This window comes from Giraffa tippelskirchi, chromosome 5, assembly GCF_054371585.1.
Source record: "Giraffa tippelskirchi isolate mGirTip1 chromosome 5, T2T-mGirTip1v1.2.pri, whole genome shotgun sequence".
In the NCBI taxonomy this organism is placed as follows: Eukaryota; Metazoa; Chordata; class Mammalia; order Artiodactyla; family Giraffidae; genus Giraffa; species Giraffa tippelskirchi.
Window position 1 is genome coordinate 111319075 of NC_137279.1, and position 20368 is coordinate 111339442.

A 20368-nucleotide genomic window follows, 5' to 3' on the forward strand; every position below is an offset into this window, starting at 1 on the left:
GCCTAACTACCCAGACAGAAGGGGATGCACCTACAGGAGGCCCACCACAAGGTCATATTCCAGGTGTCCAGACTGTGTTTCAGGATCCCTCAGCCCCAGAAGGCATTGAGAGGAGCAAAAGTGTGGTTTTACCTTTGGCGCTGACACCAGCCCCAGGACATCCACTTAGTCTGCCTAAAATCCCAGTCGTGGGTGGCATCGCTGGCTGCACTCCGGGTGACACCTCCCACTTAGAGATCTACCAGGTGAGTGTTCAAGGTCTTCAGAAAGATGCTGATCAGCCTGTTGGGAGCTTCTAATCCAGACTCATTTATAGGCAATCTGGGTTCAAAGAGAATACAGGAAAGGAACCTACAGACTTCAATGCAAGTACTCCCCGGGGCTATTATCCACTTTCCTCTGACCTTTCCCAGGCCTTAGACTCACTTGGCCTCTGGTCATTGACTGCCAAGAACTTGATGCATTAACTAACTAGAATTGGCCCAGTCCTGAAAATAATAATAACAGCTAACATTTACTCAGCACATGCAATGTGCCAGGTGATTAATTCACTTAATGCTAAAACAAAAACAAAAACAAAAAACCCTTTGAGGTAGATATTATTATTGCCTTGCCATCCCTTTTACAGACTGGGGGAACTGAGGTTTAAGGGAACTTAAGTAAACTGCCCGAGGTCACACTGAGAAGCAGAGCTCAGATCCAAGCAGAGACAGCCTGCCCCTGGGACCTGGAATCTCTTATTCTACTCCCCTTCATCCATACCATCCCATGCAACTATCAACTAAAAAGATGTACAACCTGAGAGTTGTGATTTAAGTTTTATTTGGAGCAAAATGAGGACTGCAGCCCTGGAGACTGCACCTCAGATAGCTCTGAGACACTGCTCCAAAGGGGTAGTAGGGAAAGGTCAATATATAAGATTTTGGTGAAGGGGGAGTTCCATGCAATCAAGAGCTTACCTTACAAGAGGTTTTCTGTAGTCATGAAGAGCTGATGTCACCAAGAAGGGATTTCGTGTTTTCCTAGATATGAAGAAAAACTATGTCAAAGCTATAGCTAAAGCTATGGTTTTTCTAGCAGTCATGTACGGCTGTGAGAAAGCTGAGCATAAAGCTCAGCACTGAAGAACTGATGCTTTTGAACTGTGGTGTTGGAGAAGATTCTTGAGAGTCTCTTGGACAGCAAGGAGATCAAGCCAGTCAATCTTAAAAGAAATCAGTCCTGATTATTCATTGGAAGGACTGATGCTGAAGCCGGAGTTCCAATACTTTGGCCATCTGATGTGAAGAACTGACTCACTGGAAAAGATCCTGATGCTGGGAAAGATTGAAGGCAAGAGGAGAAGGGAATGACAGAGGATGAGATGGTTGGATGGCATCACCAACTCGATGGACATAAGTTTGAGCAAACTCCGGGAGTTGGTGATGGACAGGGAAGCCTAGTGTGCCACAGTCCATGGGGTTGCAAAGAGTCGGACATGACTGAGTGACGAACTGAACTGAGAGTTAATGAGATAAGATCGGTCACTTGAGAGGAGAATTATCCAAATGAGACTTTTGCAGAATTTTTGTTTGTTTCCCTGGAACACAGAGTGCCTCATTCTCCACCAGCTGCAGCAGCACAGGCTTCAGTTTCTGCAGAGGCAGGTGGCAAATGCCCTTAAAGCGTCAGTGGTTCCTCTTTGGTAGAGAACATAGCCTTAAAAGATCTCCTTAAAGGAGTTGTTTTAGGGGTGGGGGAAAGGAGGAGAAGGCTGATCAGGGTTTCTCTCCAATCTCAGCTGAACAAAAGATCCTAAACTCCTTACCCTTCTCCTGGATATTTGCAAAGCAAATGGTTCTCTCCTCACAGCGACTATGAGAAAGGAATGCATAGAGTTCAGGGCTTAGAGCTCAAGACACAGACCTTCCATGGACTCTCGGGCTCCATGAAAGGCCAAGGGTAGTATGTTGGGCAGCTGTCCACTATAATCAAATTAACAACAAACACAAGTACCAGTCTTCCTTACCCCTCATACCTCTGGCAGCAAGCATGCTTATTATTCCCATTTTACAGAGAAAACTGGGGGCACAGAGAAGGTAAATAACTTGACCAAAGTCACATGGTCAGTGAGTTAGAGCAAAGCCAGGATGTGCATCCAGGCAGCCTGACTCTCAATTATTTCACTACTCTGCTTCTGGAGAATGCAATAATCAGAGGAAGCAAAGGACTGAGCCAGTGTTAGAAAATCAGAGAAGTGCCCTCAGGCAATGTCTAACTTATAGTAAAAAGATCGGAGCTCTCAGGCAGCATTTAGGGGACCCTGGGGACAAGGTTCCCCTAGTCTCCAGCAGCGCTTGCCACCGCTGTTCTTTCATATGTACATCTGACACTTTCTCAATCATAAAGGAATAAATCCCCTTTTCAACTAAAAAAATGCGCAATATGAGAGTTTCAAGTTAAATTTTATTTGGGGAAAAATGAGGACTATAGTCTAGGAGATAGCACTTCTGATAGCTCTGAGATACTGAGATAGAGATTACTAGAATGTTGAGACCTTGGTCTTGTTTTCAGTAAATATCCAGCTCCATTGTCCTGAATTCCTGGAATGTATGTTTAGTCTGATAAATTATCAGCACTCAGATCCAGGGAAGGGTAGTAATTAAATTCTGTTCCATATGCTTGAGGGTAAAACAACTGATGATCATTAATCTTAAGCCATACATCTGGTCCAAGGTAAAATGGCCAGAGGGCATGAAAAAGGGTGGTCACTTAATCCAAGAATCAAGAGAAGCCATAAAGATATTAAGTTAAGTATCTTGACCTTTAAATTTATTGGTTAGAAATAATGTGATTTAAGGAAGGATATAAAAACTGATGTAAGACCCACCTTGGGGGGACTTTTTACTCCCTCTCAGTGTTTATACTGAGGGCTTTGTACTTTCCTCCTCCTCTTTAATAAATCCTATTCGTTTGCTTCTGTGTGTTTGCGTGTTCCTGGATTCCATTCTTCGGCTCCATGGACAAGAACTCGGATTCCCGTCTCAAAATTGCTCCAAAGAAGTAGGGGGAAGGACAGTATACATGTGGTTTTGATGAAGGGGGAATACATGCAATCAAGCACATATTTTTTTACTGAAGGTTTCTGCTAATCATGAATAGCAGTCATTACCACAAAGGATTTTAGTGCTTTTCTAGATATGAGCAGATACAAGAATTGGGCTCATAAAATTGGCTCCTCAAAATGTCTAACTATCTGAAGACCTATTCTGCCAGTTTTCAGAGCACAGAGTGCCTTATTTCTGCTCTCCATCTTGAGCTCCTTTCAGGGGGTATTGAAAATCAGCAACTGCAGCAGCACATGATTTAATCCTTTAGAGGTAGATGGCAAGTGCCCATGTCAAGTGCCAATTTATAGTTGACACCCTAGTAGTCCACTCTCACTCTCCTTCAGACCCTATAGCCATCTCTAAGCACCCCCTCTGCAGAAATCCTGGCCCTCCCACCACTTAGATATATGACCTTACATTCCCTGAGCCCCAGTCAGCTCATCTGCAAATTGGACTTATACACCACCTTTATAAGCCAAGAGGATTAAATGTGCACATGAAAGTGTTGCTCAAAGTTTAGGGTAAGGGACTTTCCTGGCAATCCAGTGATTAAGACTCCACACTTCCTCTGCAGGGGGCATGTGTTGGATCCCTGGTTGGGGAACTAAGATGCCATATGCTACGTAGCCAAAAATAAACAACTAGATAGACAAATAGATAATAGAAAGTTTAGGGTAAAAATCATTTTTCAATAAGGAAAGGGAGAATGAGGGGAAACACAATTTATCCTGGAATTAAGGTGTCTGAGTACAGCCTTAGACTTCAGGCAGCATTAGACCCAGCTTTGGGCACCATGCTTTAGAGGAAGAATTGCAAGCTTTTCCATAAAAGGCTATATAGTAATATTTAGGCTTTGTAGGCCATTCTGTGAGGGCTTCCCATGTGGGTCTAGTGGTAAGGAACCCACCAGCCAATGCCAGCAGCATAAGAGATGTGTGTTCGATCCCTGGGTTGGGAAAATCTCCTGGAGAAGGGCATGGCAACCCATTCCAGTATTCTTGCATTGGAGAAACCCATGGACAGAGGAGCCTGGTGGGTTACAGTCCACAGGGTTGCAAAGAGTCAGACATGACTGAAGTGACTTAGCATGCACGGACACAGAATCTGTTGCAGCTTCTCAACCCTGCCATTGTGGAGAGAAAGCAGCCATAGACAATATGTAAACAAATTATGTGAAGCTGTGTTCCCATAAAAAGTTTATTCACAGAAGCAAGAGGAGGGTTAGATTTGACCCGTCAGCCACAGTTTGCTACTCCCTGCTTTCGGTGTTTCCACTCTGGTCCTCCTCCAGCTGCAGCCTTCACCATGAGGTGAGGAGATGGCAGGGCTAAGGGCACATCCTTAGCCCTGAAGCCCACACCCCTGCACTTTTAAACACTAATCCAGATACCCAGGGTTCCTGCACAAGTAGCCAAACATCCTGTTCCCACTTTCAGGTCCTGTGCAGCCCTTTTCCCTGTTCGCTCATCCTGAGTGTGGACCACAAGGCTGGTGTGAACACACTTGCCAGAGGATCTGTGTATGCGTGTGTGTGTGTGTATGTGTGTGCACGCGCACTGGGGTGGAGTGAAGACAAACTTTGGATGCAAAAGCTGAGATGTCTGTGTTGCAGGAAGGGGCCCTTTCCAGGGCCCAACAGTGTACTCTTGTCTAACACTCAGAAATGAATCATCCGAGGAGACACATGTTCTGCCAAAGCAAGAGACTTTATTGGAAAAAGGCACCCAGGCAGAGAGCAGGAAGGTAAGGGGAACCCAGGAGGGCTGCTCTACCACATGTCCCTCAGTCTCGGGTTTTATGGTGATGGGGTTAGTTTCTGGGTGGTTTCCAGCCAGTCACTCTGAATCAGGGTGCTTCTTGTTGGCACATGCATTGCTCAGCCAAGATGGATTTCAGTGAGGATTCTGGGAGGTGGAAGGACGCATGGAGTCTCCTTTTGAGTTTTCCTGAATTCTTCCAGTTGGTGGTGGCTTGTTAGTTCCATGTTCCTTACCAGGACCTCCTGTTGTAAAATAACTCATGCAAGTGGTTACTATAGTGCCTGGCAGGGTGGGCAGTTTCAGTCATTGTTTCCCATAACAACTTCCCCTTCCAGCAACATCTGCCAGTGTGTATGTGAGATCCTTGCTCTCTGAGTCAGGGCTTTAGATGGGAAGGGAAAGGGGCTACCAGTGGGCTGGGAATCAAGGACACAAGCTGCTGCATTCCGGCACAGAATTCCCAGGAGTCTGGGAATTCGGAATTCAAACCTGATCTTTTGGGTCATTGCAAAATCATATTAGTTAAGAGTATAAATCATATTTTAACCCTTGGCTCTTAAATATTTAGACATGTGATATGCAGGCCTACATTTGTACCCACAAATGGTGGGAGAGGACAGCCTTATACCACAAAGTCCAGGATTGCACAGAGGAGGCCACACTGGCTGGAACAAAATGCTTTTTCTTTATTGTGCCTCAAGGGAACCAATTAGCCGCTGCAGGAGAATAAAGCCAGACCCAGCCTGAGGTCTGAGAGACAGTCAAAGGGAGACTTGGGGAAGAAACATCCTGAGGGTCTCATCTAACCTCTAAGAATCCCACACATGAATTACTGCAGCAGGAGTACCCAGCAAGGTCAACTTACCTACTTAGCTATGAGTTAAGCCTGGAAACAAAAGAAAGTATTTCAAAGCCCAATCAATAACATAAGGCCTCAGTCAAGTTACTAAGATATAGATGTTCAGAGTTGACAGGCTGCTGCCCAGTCATATAGTTTAGGAGATTTTGCACCGCTCTGGGCCCTTCTCCAGGACAATATGGCCAGTCCTCTCCAGTTGTCTGTCTGCAGTGATTTCCAGTGTCCCGCTCTCCACTGAGATGATGTCAGCACACCTGGTTGGTCAGCAGCACTCTCACCTGCACAAGAAGATATAGGATTTGCTTACAGAACCCAGGACCCAGGGATGAAGCAGCAGCCAAACCACCTGTTGTTAAGGCAATAATGAGCATGGTCACCAATAATGACCATGAGACCTTCTGACTGTTCAGACTAAAGCAAGATCTAGAGAATGGACTTGTGGACACAGTGGAGGAAGGAGAGAGTGGAACAAATAGAGAAAGTAACATAGACATACATACACTATCATGTGTAAAATAGATAACTGATGAGACGTTGCCGTATAACCCAGGGAGCCCAGCCAGGCACTCTGTGACGACCTAGAGGAGTGGGCTGGGGTGAGGGGAGGGAGACCCAAGAGGGAGGTGATATATGTATAATTATGGCTGATTTGCATTGTTGTACAGCAGAAACCATCACAACATTTTAAAGCAAATTTCCTCCAATTAAAAAAAACAAAACTGTGGATGGGGAGAGGGATAGAGCATTAATAACAACTGAGATTGGATCTCTCGGCAGTCAACTGGGAGCATAAAGTCAGATTTACTCTGATTTAGAAAATTAAAACAGGCTGATGATTTTGTAGTGAAGAATTGCGGTGGAGTAAATGTTTATGCCCACTCTACATGAAAAGAAAACCCTTAGCTTAGACTGTGCTCAATAAATGGTAGCCAGATTACTATTGTTATACGTTAAAAGTCTTTGGAAGCTCACCAAAAGAACAGAATCAGACTAATCAATAAGAAAAATGAGGACAGAAGTTCCAAAGGAATTTGAGAATTCATCAGTCCAAATATGTGAAGACTACCTCCCCCAGTCTCCTGTGTCCCGCTGTGCCCAGCTCTCTGCCCACTCTCTCAGTCTGTCCTAAATTCTGTTACCTTTCTAGAGAGCCAAGACTCCTCTTGACAGCTTGAACAAGCGGGTAGGGACCCTGGCTGCAGAATTTGCCAGTGAAGTCATCCATGTCAATGGACCAGATCATGGCCCCTCCCAGGTTTAGATTCTTTAGAAACTGAACCTGAGGGGAGAACAGGAAAGTATACTGAGGTTAGAAGGAGTCCTTAAAGGCCCAAGACCCAAGTCAGGTTCACAGAAGGGTTTGAGCTTAGAATGTAGCAGTAGATTTACACTCTCTGGAGTCATGGATTCCCTGAAGGAAAGGGTTGCTCAGGAAGGCTTATAAAATGAAGAGAGAGCCACCTGCTATTAACCACCTCTCATGGAATAATCACATCCCAGGTCCAAAACCTAGGCCTCTAGGATGAGGAGTAGAACCTAGGAAATCACTAGCAGGATTTCAATTACAATTGGGTTGTCAATTACACTGATGCCTTTGTCCTGCTTTGCACCTGGAAAGCAAACATCTTAGCAAGGTCTAAGAACAACCCTGTATACTGTAGCCTGCCAGGCCCCTCTCTCCATGTGATTTTCCAGGTAAGAATACTGGAGTGGGTTGCCATTTCCTTCTCCAAAGAACTGGTAGACTCAGAAATCTGGAGCCTCATAATCCATGAGAAAGACTTCAGGGTCTGTCCTGAGATAAACAACCAGGTGGGTGACCATTCTGTATAGGCACCAATGTCTCCTTTGCTCTTTTTCCCTTCTTCTCCCTCCTCCCTTCTCTCCACTCCTTGCTTCTCCCCTTATTCTTAATTCTTCCTTGCATCTTTCCACCTCTCCTGCATGTACTATAGGTGCTCACAGGTATGACTTAGAGTCATGACATGACTAGCTTTGCACCACAGAGGCTTCTCTCTTTCCACACAGAGTACTGAGGCATTTGATCACACACCCTATTCCCCAAGCACCGGAGTGTTCTGCTCTCCTAGAGCCTCTTACTTGGGGCAGCTGTCACAGAGCCTCTTGCTTGGGGACAACTGTCTCAGAGCCTCTTGCTCTCCCAGAACCCAGACATACCTTGGTCTCCACGCTCTCCACATCATCATAGCCCACCCACTGGTTCCCCTTGACTGCATAGGGAACTTGCTGATCGTGGAGCCTTGTGATCTTGGCTCCTTGTAGGAACTGACAGATCTGGTAAGGAAAGGAGGAGCAAGAGGTTCAGTAATGGGCTCTTCTTGAAATTTATTGAGATAAAAGGAGAAGGTAAGGGTCTTGGGGACAATATCAGAATCTTTACTCCAGGAATCAATGGGAGAAATGATCAGATACAACATGCAGAATGAATGGTTCAAGATGAACCTTTGGAAACTGTTGATGCTAAGGCCTCATCAGGAGGAACCACAAACAGCCAGAGGGCAGAGAGTACTTGAATTCCACATCAGGCCTCAGTATTGATCAGTAAATCTTCCCATGTCTTCAGTTGCAAAATGGAAACAATTATAATTATGTATCTTATATACCTACCTAACAATATTGTTGTTAGGATCAACTGAACTAATACATGTTAGGAAAAAAAGACAACTTTGAAAACAATAAAGTGCTTTACAGACATGTAGCGTCACAATGCCCATCACCATCATTCCCCACCTTGTAGCTTATCCCCACTTCAACCCCACTACTCTCCCTCTGCCCCTTCCCCCTCACAATGTGCCTGTGCTGGGATTCCCCTTCTATCATCAGCTATTTTTCTCTTCTTGTTAGCAGAAGTAAGAGCTACTAAAAAAGACACATCTTTATTGAAAAATGCATTTTAAAGCCACACAGAAAACTCATTTTGTTTTGCTTACTCTTTTTAGATTATTTAGTCTCATGTTCGCCTCAATGAGACCACGTGGACTATAACCCGCCAAGCTTCTTTGTCCATGGGTTTCTCCAGGCAAGAGTGAAGTGGGTTGCCATTTCCTGCTCTATTGCCTCAATGAGGGTGATAAATGGAAATCTGAATATTTAAGGAAATACCAATTTGTCAAAGTTATAATGATGTAGGGTGATACACTGAACAATCAAGTTAAATTTTCCATGCAATAGGGGAGTGTGTATCCAGTGGTCTGTACTAAAATCCTTCCAGCAGATTCTGAACTCCGACCTCTCTTATTCCTTAAATTAAGTGAATCAGTGAGGACTCTGATGGTGACTCATACCCTTTTCCCCATGTCAACTCAACTGATGGTTCTTCAGTCATTCCCCCATGTGAGGTGAGACAAAAAATTGAGCATTACACTCAGAGTATCTCAGTGGATGCCAAGACCCTCAGTAGCAGTTGATAGCATGTCCATGCCAGTGATGAGGGGATAGACTAGGACTCCAAGGGGAAACCAAGATGTAGGACATTGTTCTTTCCTTACCTGATCAAACTCCTTCCTATCCTTCAAGATTCAGCATACATCTCTCCTCCTCTATGGAGCCTTCCCCATCACCCACTTCTGAACTCACGGCCCTCCACATTGGCCACTTAATCATATCTCATTTTGCAGTACCCACATAATGTTATTAACTATGACAGTTTTAAAACTCTTATTTAACTAGTTTCATTTGTATTCTACATTCTTTCCACCTGGACAGTAAGCCTTTTGAGACAAGGATGAAGAATGAGTTATTTCTAGCTCTCACAGGACCTAGTCTTTGCGATATGGGAGCAATCCAAGAGTTTCTGTTAGTTGAATTACTGTTTGACTCTTAGAGCTTCCTATACATTAAAAATTTTTTTTCTCCAGGTTGAGGAGCAAAAAGGAATGATAGTCTAAACAGCCAAACACCTTTGATAGTTATCTCTATGATGTTAAGTCTGTCTGACGGTGGGACAGAATCTGACGTATTTGACTGCTCCTTGCTTCTTTTTATTTATTTATTTTTAATTGAAAGTTAATTGCTTTACAGTATTGTGTTGGTTTCTGGCCCCTCTCTTCTTGAAACACCCACTTCTCACTCTTTTCTTTGGCACAGAACACTCTGGGTTCTGCCTACCTTCCTGTAGATCTTGTCAGTTTCATTGAAGTTCTCCTCTTCCTCTGCCTAACCCTTAAGTACAAGAGGTCCTTGGGTTTTGTTGTTTCTTGCACTTTGGCTTCACATACCAATTTTATGCTGATAGTTTTAGAAGCTACATCTCTAGCACAGGCTGGCCTCTTGTGGTCCAAACCCACATACCTAACTACTCACCTTTTATATATACATCCCACAGGCATTTGGATGTCCCACTTGCTCCTCAAACTCAGAATGTCCAAAACTGATCTCATGATTGAGACCAACGCCCACTATGCTCCTTCATATCTTCCCCAACTCAGTAAAAATGGCATTACCATCTACTTAGTTGCCCAAGTCAAAAACGTGGAACAGTCTCCCTTTTTCAATCTCCCATACCTGTTTCACCCTTCCCCATTCCTCACTAGTTCCACCTCCTCTCCAGATTTCAGCTAACGTCACTTCCTCCAGGAAGCATTCCCTGACCCTCTCCCCAGTCAGGGTGCAGAGCTCCTCTTACATGTTCCAATAGCACTCCATACTTTCCTTCTCAGCACTCAGGATGTGTTACTCTTTTATTGTCAGACTGAAACTGGACTGCCTATCCAGATACAGGGGACACCTGAGGGCACAGGGAGGCTCCAGGTACCTCATAATAAGCCAGGAAGCCTGAAGACTTGGTGATGGGGCCAGCAGCTCCAGGACCAGAAGCAGGGGCCCCCAAGGCAGTTTCTGCAGAGGCCAGTGTAAAGGAACGTCCATATGTGGGGATGCCCATGACCACCTTCTCTGCAGGCATCCCCTTGTTTATCCAGTATCCCACAGCATATTCCTAGAAAGAGAAGATAGACTGAGGCACAGCATGTGTGGGAAAGAAAGGTGTCAGGCCTTACTGAGCCTCCAACCCAAATTCACAGAAGGGACTCCATGATTCCTTCTCTACATCAGTGACTATGGAGGATCCTATTGGAACCAGAGTGTTTATTCTAATGCTCTTAATGTTCTTCAGCACTAAGTGACCAAGTCAGCTTTTTCTAATCATGAAAGAAAACTGAACAATGGATCAGAAAAGAAATCAGGCAAGTGACCTAGAAAACATGAAATAAAGGTTGTCACCATCTATCTTTCCCCTTTGAGTCAACAGCCTATGGAATTTATCAACACTATGACTGGTAGTGTTACTGATGAAGGTGATGCGGGATGTGGCCATCAGACACTAGCCTGTGAGGCCTCACAATGACATCAGGTCCAAAAGGCAAGATAAGAGGTAAGAAGCTAGTTTGGGCCTTACTGGCTTCCAGGACAGAATAAGGGGTTACAGAAGACGAGGGTATGTCTCCTCATCCTTAAAAATTGTGGAGAGAGAGGAAGGAATGAAGGGGGCTTGGTTTGATGTGACTTGATCATATGGTATTCTAGAAAACCCCAGACTAGAAATCAGTATACCCAGCTTTGGACTGATCCATTTTGTTATTTTAAATATGAAGGCTTGGAAATATACAACCCAGACATTTCTTCCTGCCCAATTTTAGGAATACATCCACATGTACCATGACAACAACAAAACTGTTTTGTTAATGACTTTTTTTCCCTTGGATTTTCCATTTTCTACCACTTTTCAGGATATTCACATCAGCAAGAACTTGAAGAGCCAATTAATTTGCCAGGTTTCCATTTCATCATCTGTGTAGTGAAAGTAATGCTTCCTGACCAGCCAACCTCAGATTATTTTGAAGATCAAATTAAATAGGGAATGTGGACACATATAGGAGAGTACTAAGTTCTCTACATCCATGTGGGTTTCAGGAAATGTATCAAGGATGGAGAATTAAGAGAAGATGTGGGTGACTGATACCTTGAGTCAGAGAAAAGTTTAGGACATTTCAGTTGCAAAGTCCTCTGACATTTTCTAAGTGACATGTTACTGTGCCTGGTCCAAGCATTGTCCCTGTTCTCACCAGCTTTCAGGGTTATCTGAGTCCCTCTTGGGCAATGCACCTTCTCCTCAGTTCAAGACAGAATTAACTCTAGATGACCTGCACTGTCCTCAGCTCCTCCCACAGCCACTGTACTCACCACTCTTTCTCCCTAAGACTCACCACATTGTAGTAGGAGTTTGTCCCTCTGTCCAGCTGCCCCTTTCTCAGGGGGCTGTTGTGGCCAGTGACAAGGGGCTTTTCCCAAGACCCATGGAAGTCGAAAGACAGGAGGTTGATGAAATCCAGGTCTCTAGATTGCCAAAAGCAAAAGAAGAGATTCTGTGATGAGCAGAGGTAGAAGCAACTACAGTCGACCCTTGAACATTGAACGTTTGAGCTGCACAGTCCACTTTAATACTACAGAACAGTAAATACTATGGAACCACATGGTCTGGGGTTGGCTGAATCCACAGATGAGGAGGAACCATGGATACAAAGGGCTGACTGTAAATTACACATGGATTAGCCCTCGCTTTGTTCGAGGGTCAACTGTACACATATTCATGTAGAGCTTTGGATGCTGTTAGAAGGACTGAAATTAGTCATAAAGGAGAAGTTCCTGGCTGGATGACGTGGTTAAGATAGTGACTTCATGCTTTCCCTTCATCCCTCAGACATATTGACATGCATCACTTGTGTGGGCCAGGCTGACGGCAGAGATGGAGGGGATGATCCAGTGCACTTACTTTGCCAATTCCTTGATCTGATAGCTGTTGTCAATCATCTGCCTCCCTGCAGAAACTCCTGCAGTCAAGAGAAGCCTTTCTTTGGTGGATTTTACAAAGTCCTGCTGAAATGCTTCTGCTAACTTCTGTGAAAAACAAAAAGCCCACAAGAAGTCAATTCTCCCTTCCAGAGCACAGACCTAAGATTCTTACCCGATTTGAAATTTCTAGAACCACATTAGATGGAAAGATCAAAACTTTTCTCCCCATTCCCACATAGAGATGCCTCCTGCCTCAAGCTGAGGAATGTCCACATTACACAGGAGGACCACCAGTCTCACTGTACTCAAGAACTATCTGGGTTTCTTCCTAGTAGATTCTCTGATCTATGTGATAAAACTTTATGAGACTATTCCAGTGCTCAGGACAGTCTATGGCCCTATACTCTTTTACATGGGTATTGCTTCATTTTGGTGTTGTTTATTCTATGAGGAGGCTCTGTTCTTTGATGTTGTCCTTGCACCAAACTAGGTCCAAGGGCTTTTCCTTCATGAGTTCAGGCTTCTGGAAGGAAGGGACTATCTTCCAACAAGAGCCAGTCTCTTCCTTTTTTTTTCCTGGTATGGCCATGGGTTTCATGTAAGGGTAACGTGGAGTTTGCCTTACATGAATCAGCATAGCGAAATGAGTGTTGTCTTTTACATTTGGGTAGATCCAACTTATGTCTAGTCCATCGAAGTTATGATTCCTCAGAAATAGGATTACAGAATTCACAAATTTCAAGGTTGATGAAGAAGATTCAACCATGGGATGGAACCTGGGTAGAAGCAAGACAGGTGTTTCTTGGAAAGAAGAAGTAGACATAACACATTTTTTTTTTACAGAAATCCTGATATAGTCTTCCTTTCCCCAATATTTTCTCCCTATTTTTCTATCTAAACCCCTGCCTCTTTTGGAACAAACGGGGAGAGAAAGGATTGCTGAGCCAGAAAATCAATGGAGTTCGGTAGAGGAAGACTGGGTTCTCTGCAGCTCTTTCTGCAGGATAATGGAGCTGCCTATGGCAGAGACTTTCCTTGACCAAACTTCAGTCGTTTTGTCACTAAGTCGTGTCCAACTCTTTGCGCCTCTGTGGACTGTAGCCAGCCAGGATTCTCTGTCCATAGGATTTCCCAGGCAAGAATACTGGAGTAGGTTGCCATTTCCTTCTCCAGGGGATCTTTCTGACCTAGGGTTCAAACACGTGTCTCCTGCATTGGCAGGTGAATTCTTGACCACAGCCTCTGGGAAGCCCAAACTTTAGTCCAAGTCCTCTGAATTCTCTTCTCAACTCGGCCTTGATCTTGTGCTTCTGTCTCTATCTTTGCAGAATCCTAAACCAGCTTAATGAGAATCCTCCACCCTTGGTATCAGATCACCCTCAGTATCATCCTCATCCCCTACCATCCCCCAGATGATATCTTATTATCCTGTTCTACCTTCAGCAAGAGTTCTGTTGAGTCAGTTTAGCAAGAATCTCCCTAGCCCTAATGTTTCCTCTTAGTAATTTTCCATCCACCGTCCCCCACCCACAACCTGCTTCTTGGCTATAAATCCACTTTTGCCCCTGCTGTATCCAGCATTGAGTCCAGTACTATCCTGAGGTCTCTTTTCCCCTATTGCAATACTTCCTGAATAAAATCTGTTTTTCCCTCTTTAATTACTATTCACCTCTGACTTTCTTTAACATCTTACACCCTTGAAAAAACAATTTGCAATGTGATGGGCTGAGGGTCAAGAGATCTGGATTTGAGTCCCAGGTCAGAGTCCTTTCTAGTGACCTCTTTGTCACCAACTAGCTCTCTAGGTTCAGTCTGGCCCATCTTTAAAATGGAACTGAAGACACTGATCCTGCCTCATCGATCTCAAAGTGACCACATTTTGAAAAGCTTCCTAAAAAGAGAGCTAGACTTCACAGGAACTTCTCTTTCCCCACATAAACAACCTAGTCCTCAATAAGCAACCCAGGTCTCCGCAGTCCCTTCTCGTGAAAAACCAGGAGGACCCTGAGCCACAGCAACCCTCAGGGGCTTTCATCTGAACTAGAATTCTTAAGCCAGGAAGTTGACTCTGAGCTGCCCATGCAGAGGGCCTGTGCTTCACAACAAGATTTAAAATCCAAATCTGTAGACAAGATATCAGTATTTTCCAGAGGATGTATCCTTTGACGTGTATCACCTCCCACCTCTCACAATACCTCCCATCCCAGACAGATTCAGAGTCTTGAATTCATTTGTTTCAATCAATATTAAATTGAGGATTTGCCTCTATGTTATAGCTTATATATGGGATCTAAAAAATGAAACGAACAAATGTATGCAACAAAAGAGAAAGAGACTCACAGATGTAGAGAACAAAATACTGGTTACCAGTGGGGAAAGGGAATGGTAGAGGGATTAGATAAAGGTATGGGATTAAGACATAAACTACTATGTATAAAATAAATAAAGATATTATTACACAGTACAAGAAAATATAGCCATTATTTAAATGGAGGATAACCTGTAAAAAATATTGACTCACTATCTTGTATGCCTGAAGCTAATATAATATTGTAACTATACTTCCATAAAAATTTTTTTTTAAATGAGGATTTTGTTCCTATATATATCTCAGCAGCACAGTGGAGGAAATAGAAAAACCAGGCCTATTAGCTGAAAACCAATGGTAGAAGTAGGTTTGTAACTTTTCTCTTGTATTTCAAAAGTGTTCACAGTGCTTAGAAGGAAAGCAAGGGATAACCCTTTTAGAGAGCAGTTGCATCTGATGCTCTGATCAGAGGTGCTCTGATGCTCTGGGCAGAAGCCTCCAGTTTTAGGAAAGACAGCCATTCAACAGAGAAGTAAGTCTGTGTGGTACACATTTTTAAGCACTGCTGCATGGCACCTGGCACAAAGACTGACATTTATCTAATAATAGTGCAAAGAGTATGAATAACAATAATTATTGCAACCACTGGGCCCTTATGGCACATCAGCACTGCCTAAACAGTTTGTTTGTATTGCCTGCCCTCACAACTTCATCTTTAAGTTGATCCTGTTATTTTCTTCATTGTGAATTTTTTTAGAAAATGAAGCATAGTGACATTATAAAGTTGCCTTTAAAAAAAGAGAAGAAATTGCCTAAAGTCAAACAACTTGTACACAGCTTGTATATAGCTAAAGAGAAATCCAAACCAAATTTTTTAATTTCTGGAGTCCTATCTTCAACCACTAAACTAATATACAAGGAGTACTTAACAAATTACTTATTGAAAAATGAATGCATGCATGTAAGAATGAATGAATGAAGATATTTTTAATTGAATCAAGGATAAGCAAGTATTATGATTGAGAGAGAATTTGGGAATCAGAAGGATAGTTACCATGAAAACCCATTAAAAACTGACAGGAGATCATGATGAAGTTAATGTAGAACCAAATAAGTTAGATAGGTTGATATTTTTTCTGTCTGTGGGTAGAAATTGTGTTGCTAAGTATTTTATAAGTTTTGAACTGGTAAAAACTTTAAAAATTAATTAGGTCAATCCTATTATTTCATAGGTGAATGTATTCAGGATAGAAGAAGAAGAGAAAGGAAGGGAAAGTTGGCATTAATTGAATGATAACTAAGGCAGGCACATGACATACGTTACCTCATTCAAAATCTTTACCCACACCTTATGAAATAGATGTTGTGATGTACATTTTACAGATGGGTAAACTGAGCTCAGAGAGGTGTGTTAACTTCCCCTAGGCAACTCATCTACATAGGTCTTCTAATGTTACTTCTTTCCCCTGCTTACTCCAGCTATAGAGAATACTGACCAGCTGCACAAAAAAGATGTCTTATCAGATTTCTTGTGAAAGCTGAAAACCTCTGCTGGCTAAGATTAAGATCTCTCAGCTTTTTTTAAATGCTGGCACTTAAAAAAAAATTAAAGCAGAAGAAATTCGAAGTTAGATTAACTGTATTTGAAGATTGCAAAGAGATGCCTTTCTTCTTTACAGATTTGTGTTTATTTGGCTCTTGATGCAAATGGAGTATCATTTTCATGTGACTAGAATTATAATTTGTAATATATGTTTCAAATTAATAGCTATTGTGCTTTAAGCAAGACCTACCCAATTGTCCCTATGCTCTGCACTTTCAGGCCATCCAGCTACACAACCGTGGCCCAGGAAACTATGGTTCTCTGACTGCTGCTCGTCAAGGACTTGGTTTTAGGAAAGCACTCACCTGACCCCCACTCAAGGTGAAAGGCAAGCCTTCAAATCCCTTAAACCCTTAAAAAATTAAATTTCCCAACTAAAGCCGTCTCCCCATAGTCCATCAGGTGAAAAACCTTCATGTAAATAATTGAGTTTATACTGCTCCCAGCTCAGTTTCTTAAGCTCCTGCAGAGTTCCTTCCAAGATGTCAGAAAACACAGGGCTATGCTTCAACTTGTGACAAAATTCAGATCAGTTTTCCCATCTAAGCCAAGGAAGGACCTTTCTAAAGCCCAAATCAATGTCCCTTTTCAAGAGTAAGAAAAGCAGTGACAATTAGAAATTACCCATACCATGACTTTCCTGGTGCTTCAGTGGTTAAGAATCTGCCTGCCAAGGCAAGGGATGCTGGTTCAATCGTTGGTCTAAGGAACTAAGACGCCACGTACCATGGGGCAACTCATCCTGTGTGCCACAACTACTGAGTCCACATGCCGCAACTACTGAAGACTGTGTGCTCAAGCCCGTGCTCCACAACAAAGAGCAGCCCCCGCTCACCACAATTAGAGAAAGCCTGTGCGTAGCAACAAAGACCCAGGACATCACCACCCCCCGCCAAAAAGGACAACAGAGAAGAAATTACATGGCAGAATGAACAAAAAATAAAGAGACTGTGATCTTACCCTTTGGAACCAAACAGATACCCTCCAATGGACAAGAGAATTTTCAGTTTGGGATTCCTGGAACAGAAGAATAAGCTGATTATTTCTTTGCTGGCTGCCAGGGAAAACTTTGCCTAAAGAGTTAGAGCTAGAATGTAGATAAATGGGTCCTGGCTACTTGGCAGCTAAGTTTAGTGAAAGGATGAGGCAGAGGGAAGAAGAGGAAGGATTGAGGTTATACCCAAGGAAATACACATGAATAAATCACAAATGAGTGAATGGAGACAGAAGGCCTTAGGCCCAGTTTAGAGCTATCTTCTCTCCCTCAAGACCCACCATGGGTGCTCCCCACTCCTCTCCTACTGACCTGGTTTTGAGACTGTTGATGGTCTGGTAAAGCTTCGCCTCATTCTTGTCCTTGATGATGACCTTGTTGTTACTGATGCTGGCGAATGAGTAAATGAGGTGAGAACATAGGAAGGGGTCAGTGCTCTCAAGGGTGAACTTCCCTGGTTCCTGTCTGTCTTGTGACCATTTGGTAAAGTAGCAAACCAGTCTGTAGGCAGATCCTGGAGTAGAGGGAAGAGGGACAGTGGAGAACCCAGTGTGATGACCTCAGAGCCCAGACTGCCGCAAGTTTCTTCCCCAAAGCCATTGCCTCCTTTACTTATTTAGTCAGAGCCTCTGAGGGTCATTCAGCCTGGGCCCTCTGTGTTGGAGTCTCTTGAGCATCCAGACTCCAGTTAAGAGACACATTGAGAGACAAATACATCATCCACGTGGAAAACATCCCCAGAGCACTGAGATTTAGTGTGGATGGATAGATGGATGACATAGTGATATAAGTGGATAGAGAGATGATACACAATATTGAGGTCGGTGAGAGACAGACAGAGAGGCTCAAAAGACAGAAGCAGAGCCATGGATGCACAAAGAGATCACAGAGCAAAAACTCAGAGTCATCAATATGTTAATGTCGGAACCTGGGAGAGTCGTAAGAAGAGACATAAACCCAGCATCAGAAAGGACACAGCCCAGGGGACCCAGGAAGCAGTAACTCACACATTACTTACCTTCCTGAAGAAGCAGCAAGACCACTAAACCTGTAAGAGGTGGACAGGAAGGAAATTTGTTGAGCCCAACATGGTTCTCGCCTCAGAGTGTGTGGGTGTGCCTACGTGAAACATATAGTTGTGCTTGCTCTGAGCAATCCAACCACTGCTGCTGAGGTCCCTCTATAGGGCTTTGAGATACCCAGCCTTTGGGTGTCTTGCAGAGTCAACAGCCCTACAGAGAAACATTTTCCAAGCTGGGAATTCTTTCGCTCATTCATTCATCCAACAGAAATTTATTGAACCACCTGCTCTGTGCCACGTGTTGCCCTGGATACTGGAAAAACAAGGATGAAGTCAATGCCGTCCCTGTACTCAAGGGGCTCACAGCCTAGTCTGGAACTGAATATAGTTAAGGTGACCAAATAGTTTATTGTCCAATCGGACTCTTTGGAGAGTGAAAAGGAGCATTATTAATCATTTCCCTGTGGGCAACAGTGTGGACCAGAACTCTCCTGGGTGAACTGAGATGAATAGTCGCCTTGTGTACAGACAGCTAACTCTTAAGGTGAATTGAGGAGCATGAGCTGGCTCTGGTAATGTTCTAAGCCTTCCTGTTTGAGGTCCTATCCAGCCTCTTCTCCACAGGACACCTCCCCTGGAAGGACTGGTAAGACTATCATACCCTTCATTTATTCTGTTAAAGGAAAGGCAAGGGCAGGACTCTGGTCCTGGAAACCTCACCCAAAAGGCAAGAGTCCTTGAACTATGACCCCTTCCCTGGGGACATTGTCTAGAATTACCCACACTAGGACACTTGAAGGGTTTGAAAATGGAGAAAAAGGCAGTTAAAAATGAAATGAATGGTGGCAGGAACAGCAATGGAAGAGATATTTGGCAGTGACATATGACATTTGGCATATAATATGCTGAATGCTGCTTGGCATATTATAGTCTGGGGGTAGGTCTTAAAGAACATAAAAAAATTCATAGACAGGGCTTCCCTGGTGGTCTGGTAGTTAAGAAACTGCCTGCCAATGCAGGGGACAAGGGTTCAATCCCTAGTCTGGGAAGATCCCACATGCCACCGAGCAACAAAGCCCATATGCCACAACCACTGAGTCCGCGCGCTAAAGCCTGTGCTCTGCAACAGGAGAAACCACCACGATGAGAAGCCTGTGCACCACAGCTACAGAGTAACCCCTGGTTACTGCAACTAGAGAAAGCCACGCACAGCAACAAAGACCTAGCAACAGCCAAAAATAAATAAATAAACCTTGAAAAAAAAAATGAGATGAAACTTTGGGTGCCAGCTGCTGAAGTGGGTGCCTTCCTCACGGAGCTTGGGGCTAGGGAAGTGAACTCTAGGGTTCTGTCCTGCTGATTCGTGTCACTTTTAGGCAGAGCAGGTAGGGACCTGGTCCTCCGCACACCCACTGAGAAGGTAGGAGAATGCTCATTGCCTCATCTGCTGTCAGGTTGGCCTCCAGGTCCTTTTCAAAATGCAGGCTCCCTGTGGGCTGCTCTCCCAAGGACTCAAGGCTGAGAACCTCAACAGGAAACTCAAAATGCTCTTGTCATTTCCAAGTGGGTAGGCATGGCTCAAGAGCATAGACAAGCAGGAAGAGGTAAGGACATGATGAAATGGCTCCTTTTCCTCTGTAAGGCACACTCTATCTCCTCCCAGCACACTTCTCTTATTCATGCATAGCCCTATGTATTTAGTCTCATCCCCACATTGATCCTATTTCCAAGCCACCACGAAAGTCAGAGTTTTGGATCAGAACTTTGGAACTGAAAGATGGTTTTAGAAAGCATCTACCAATGAATCATTCTGCAGACAAGAAATATGAGGTCTCCAAAGTTTTAAAATGTGCAGAAAGTATAGTCTATGAATCATGGGACTCCCAAGACAGTGCTCGTACATAACCACCTGGACAAGAGGCAC

General features: G+C 43.8%; 1 protein-coding gene across 4 annotated transcripts in view; it reads right to left on the bottom strand.

The window, feature by feature from the left end:
• Nucleotides 1-4776: 4776 nt before the first annotated feature.
• CHI3L2 (chitinase 3 like 2) overlaps nucleotides 4777-20368 on the bottom strand; it is a 51272-nt gene continuing 35680 nt past the window's right edge. For 3 of the 4 annotated variants that reach the window (XM_081492756.1, XM_081492757.1, XM_081492758.1), the window contains 10 exons: nucleotides 18442-18471; nucleotides 17736-17937; nucleotides 17390-17446; nucleotides 13144-13294; nucleotides 12499-12623; nucleotides 11933-12062; nucleotides 10483-10665; nucleotides 7887-8003; nucleotides 6848-6987; nucleotides 4777-5986 (listed from right to left, as the gene is read on the bottom strand). In XM_081492756.1, the coding sequence (XP_081348882.1) occupies nucleotides 5983-5986; nucleotides 6848-6987; nucleotides 7887-8003; nucleotides 10483-10665; nucleotides 11933-12062; nucleotides 12499-12623; nucleotides 13144-13294; nucleotides 17390-17446; nucleotides 17736-17937; nucleotides 18442-18471 (1139 nt within the window). In that variant the 3' untranslated portion in view covers nucleotides 4777-5982. The remainder of the gene's footprint in view (nucleotides 5987-6847; nucleotides 6988-7886; nucleotides 8004-10482; nucleotides 10666-11932; nucleotides 12063-12498; nucleotides 12624-13143; nucleotides 13295-17389; nucleotides 17447-17735; nucleotides 17938-18441; nucleotides 18472-20368) is intronic. The other variant, XM_081492759.1, reaches the window with a different exon arrangement.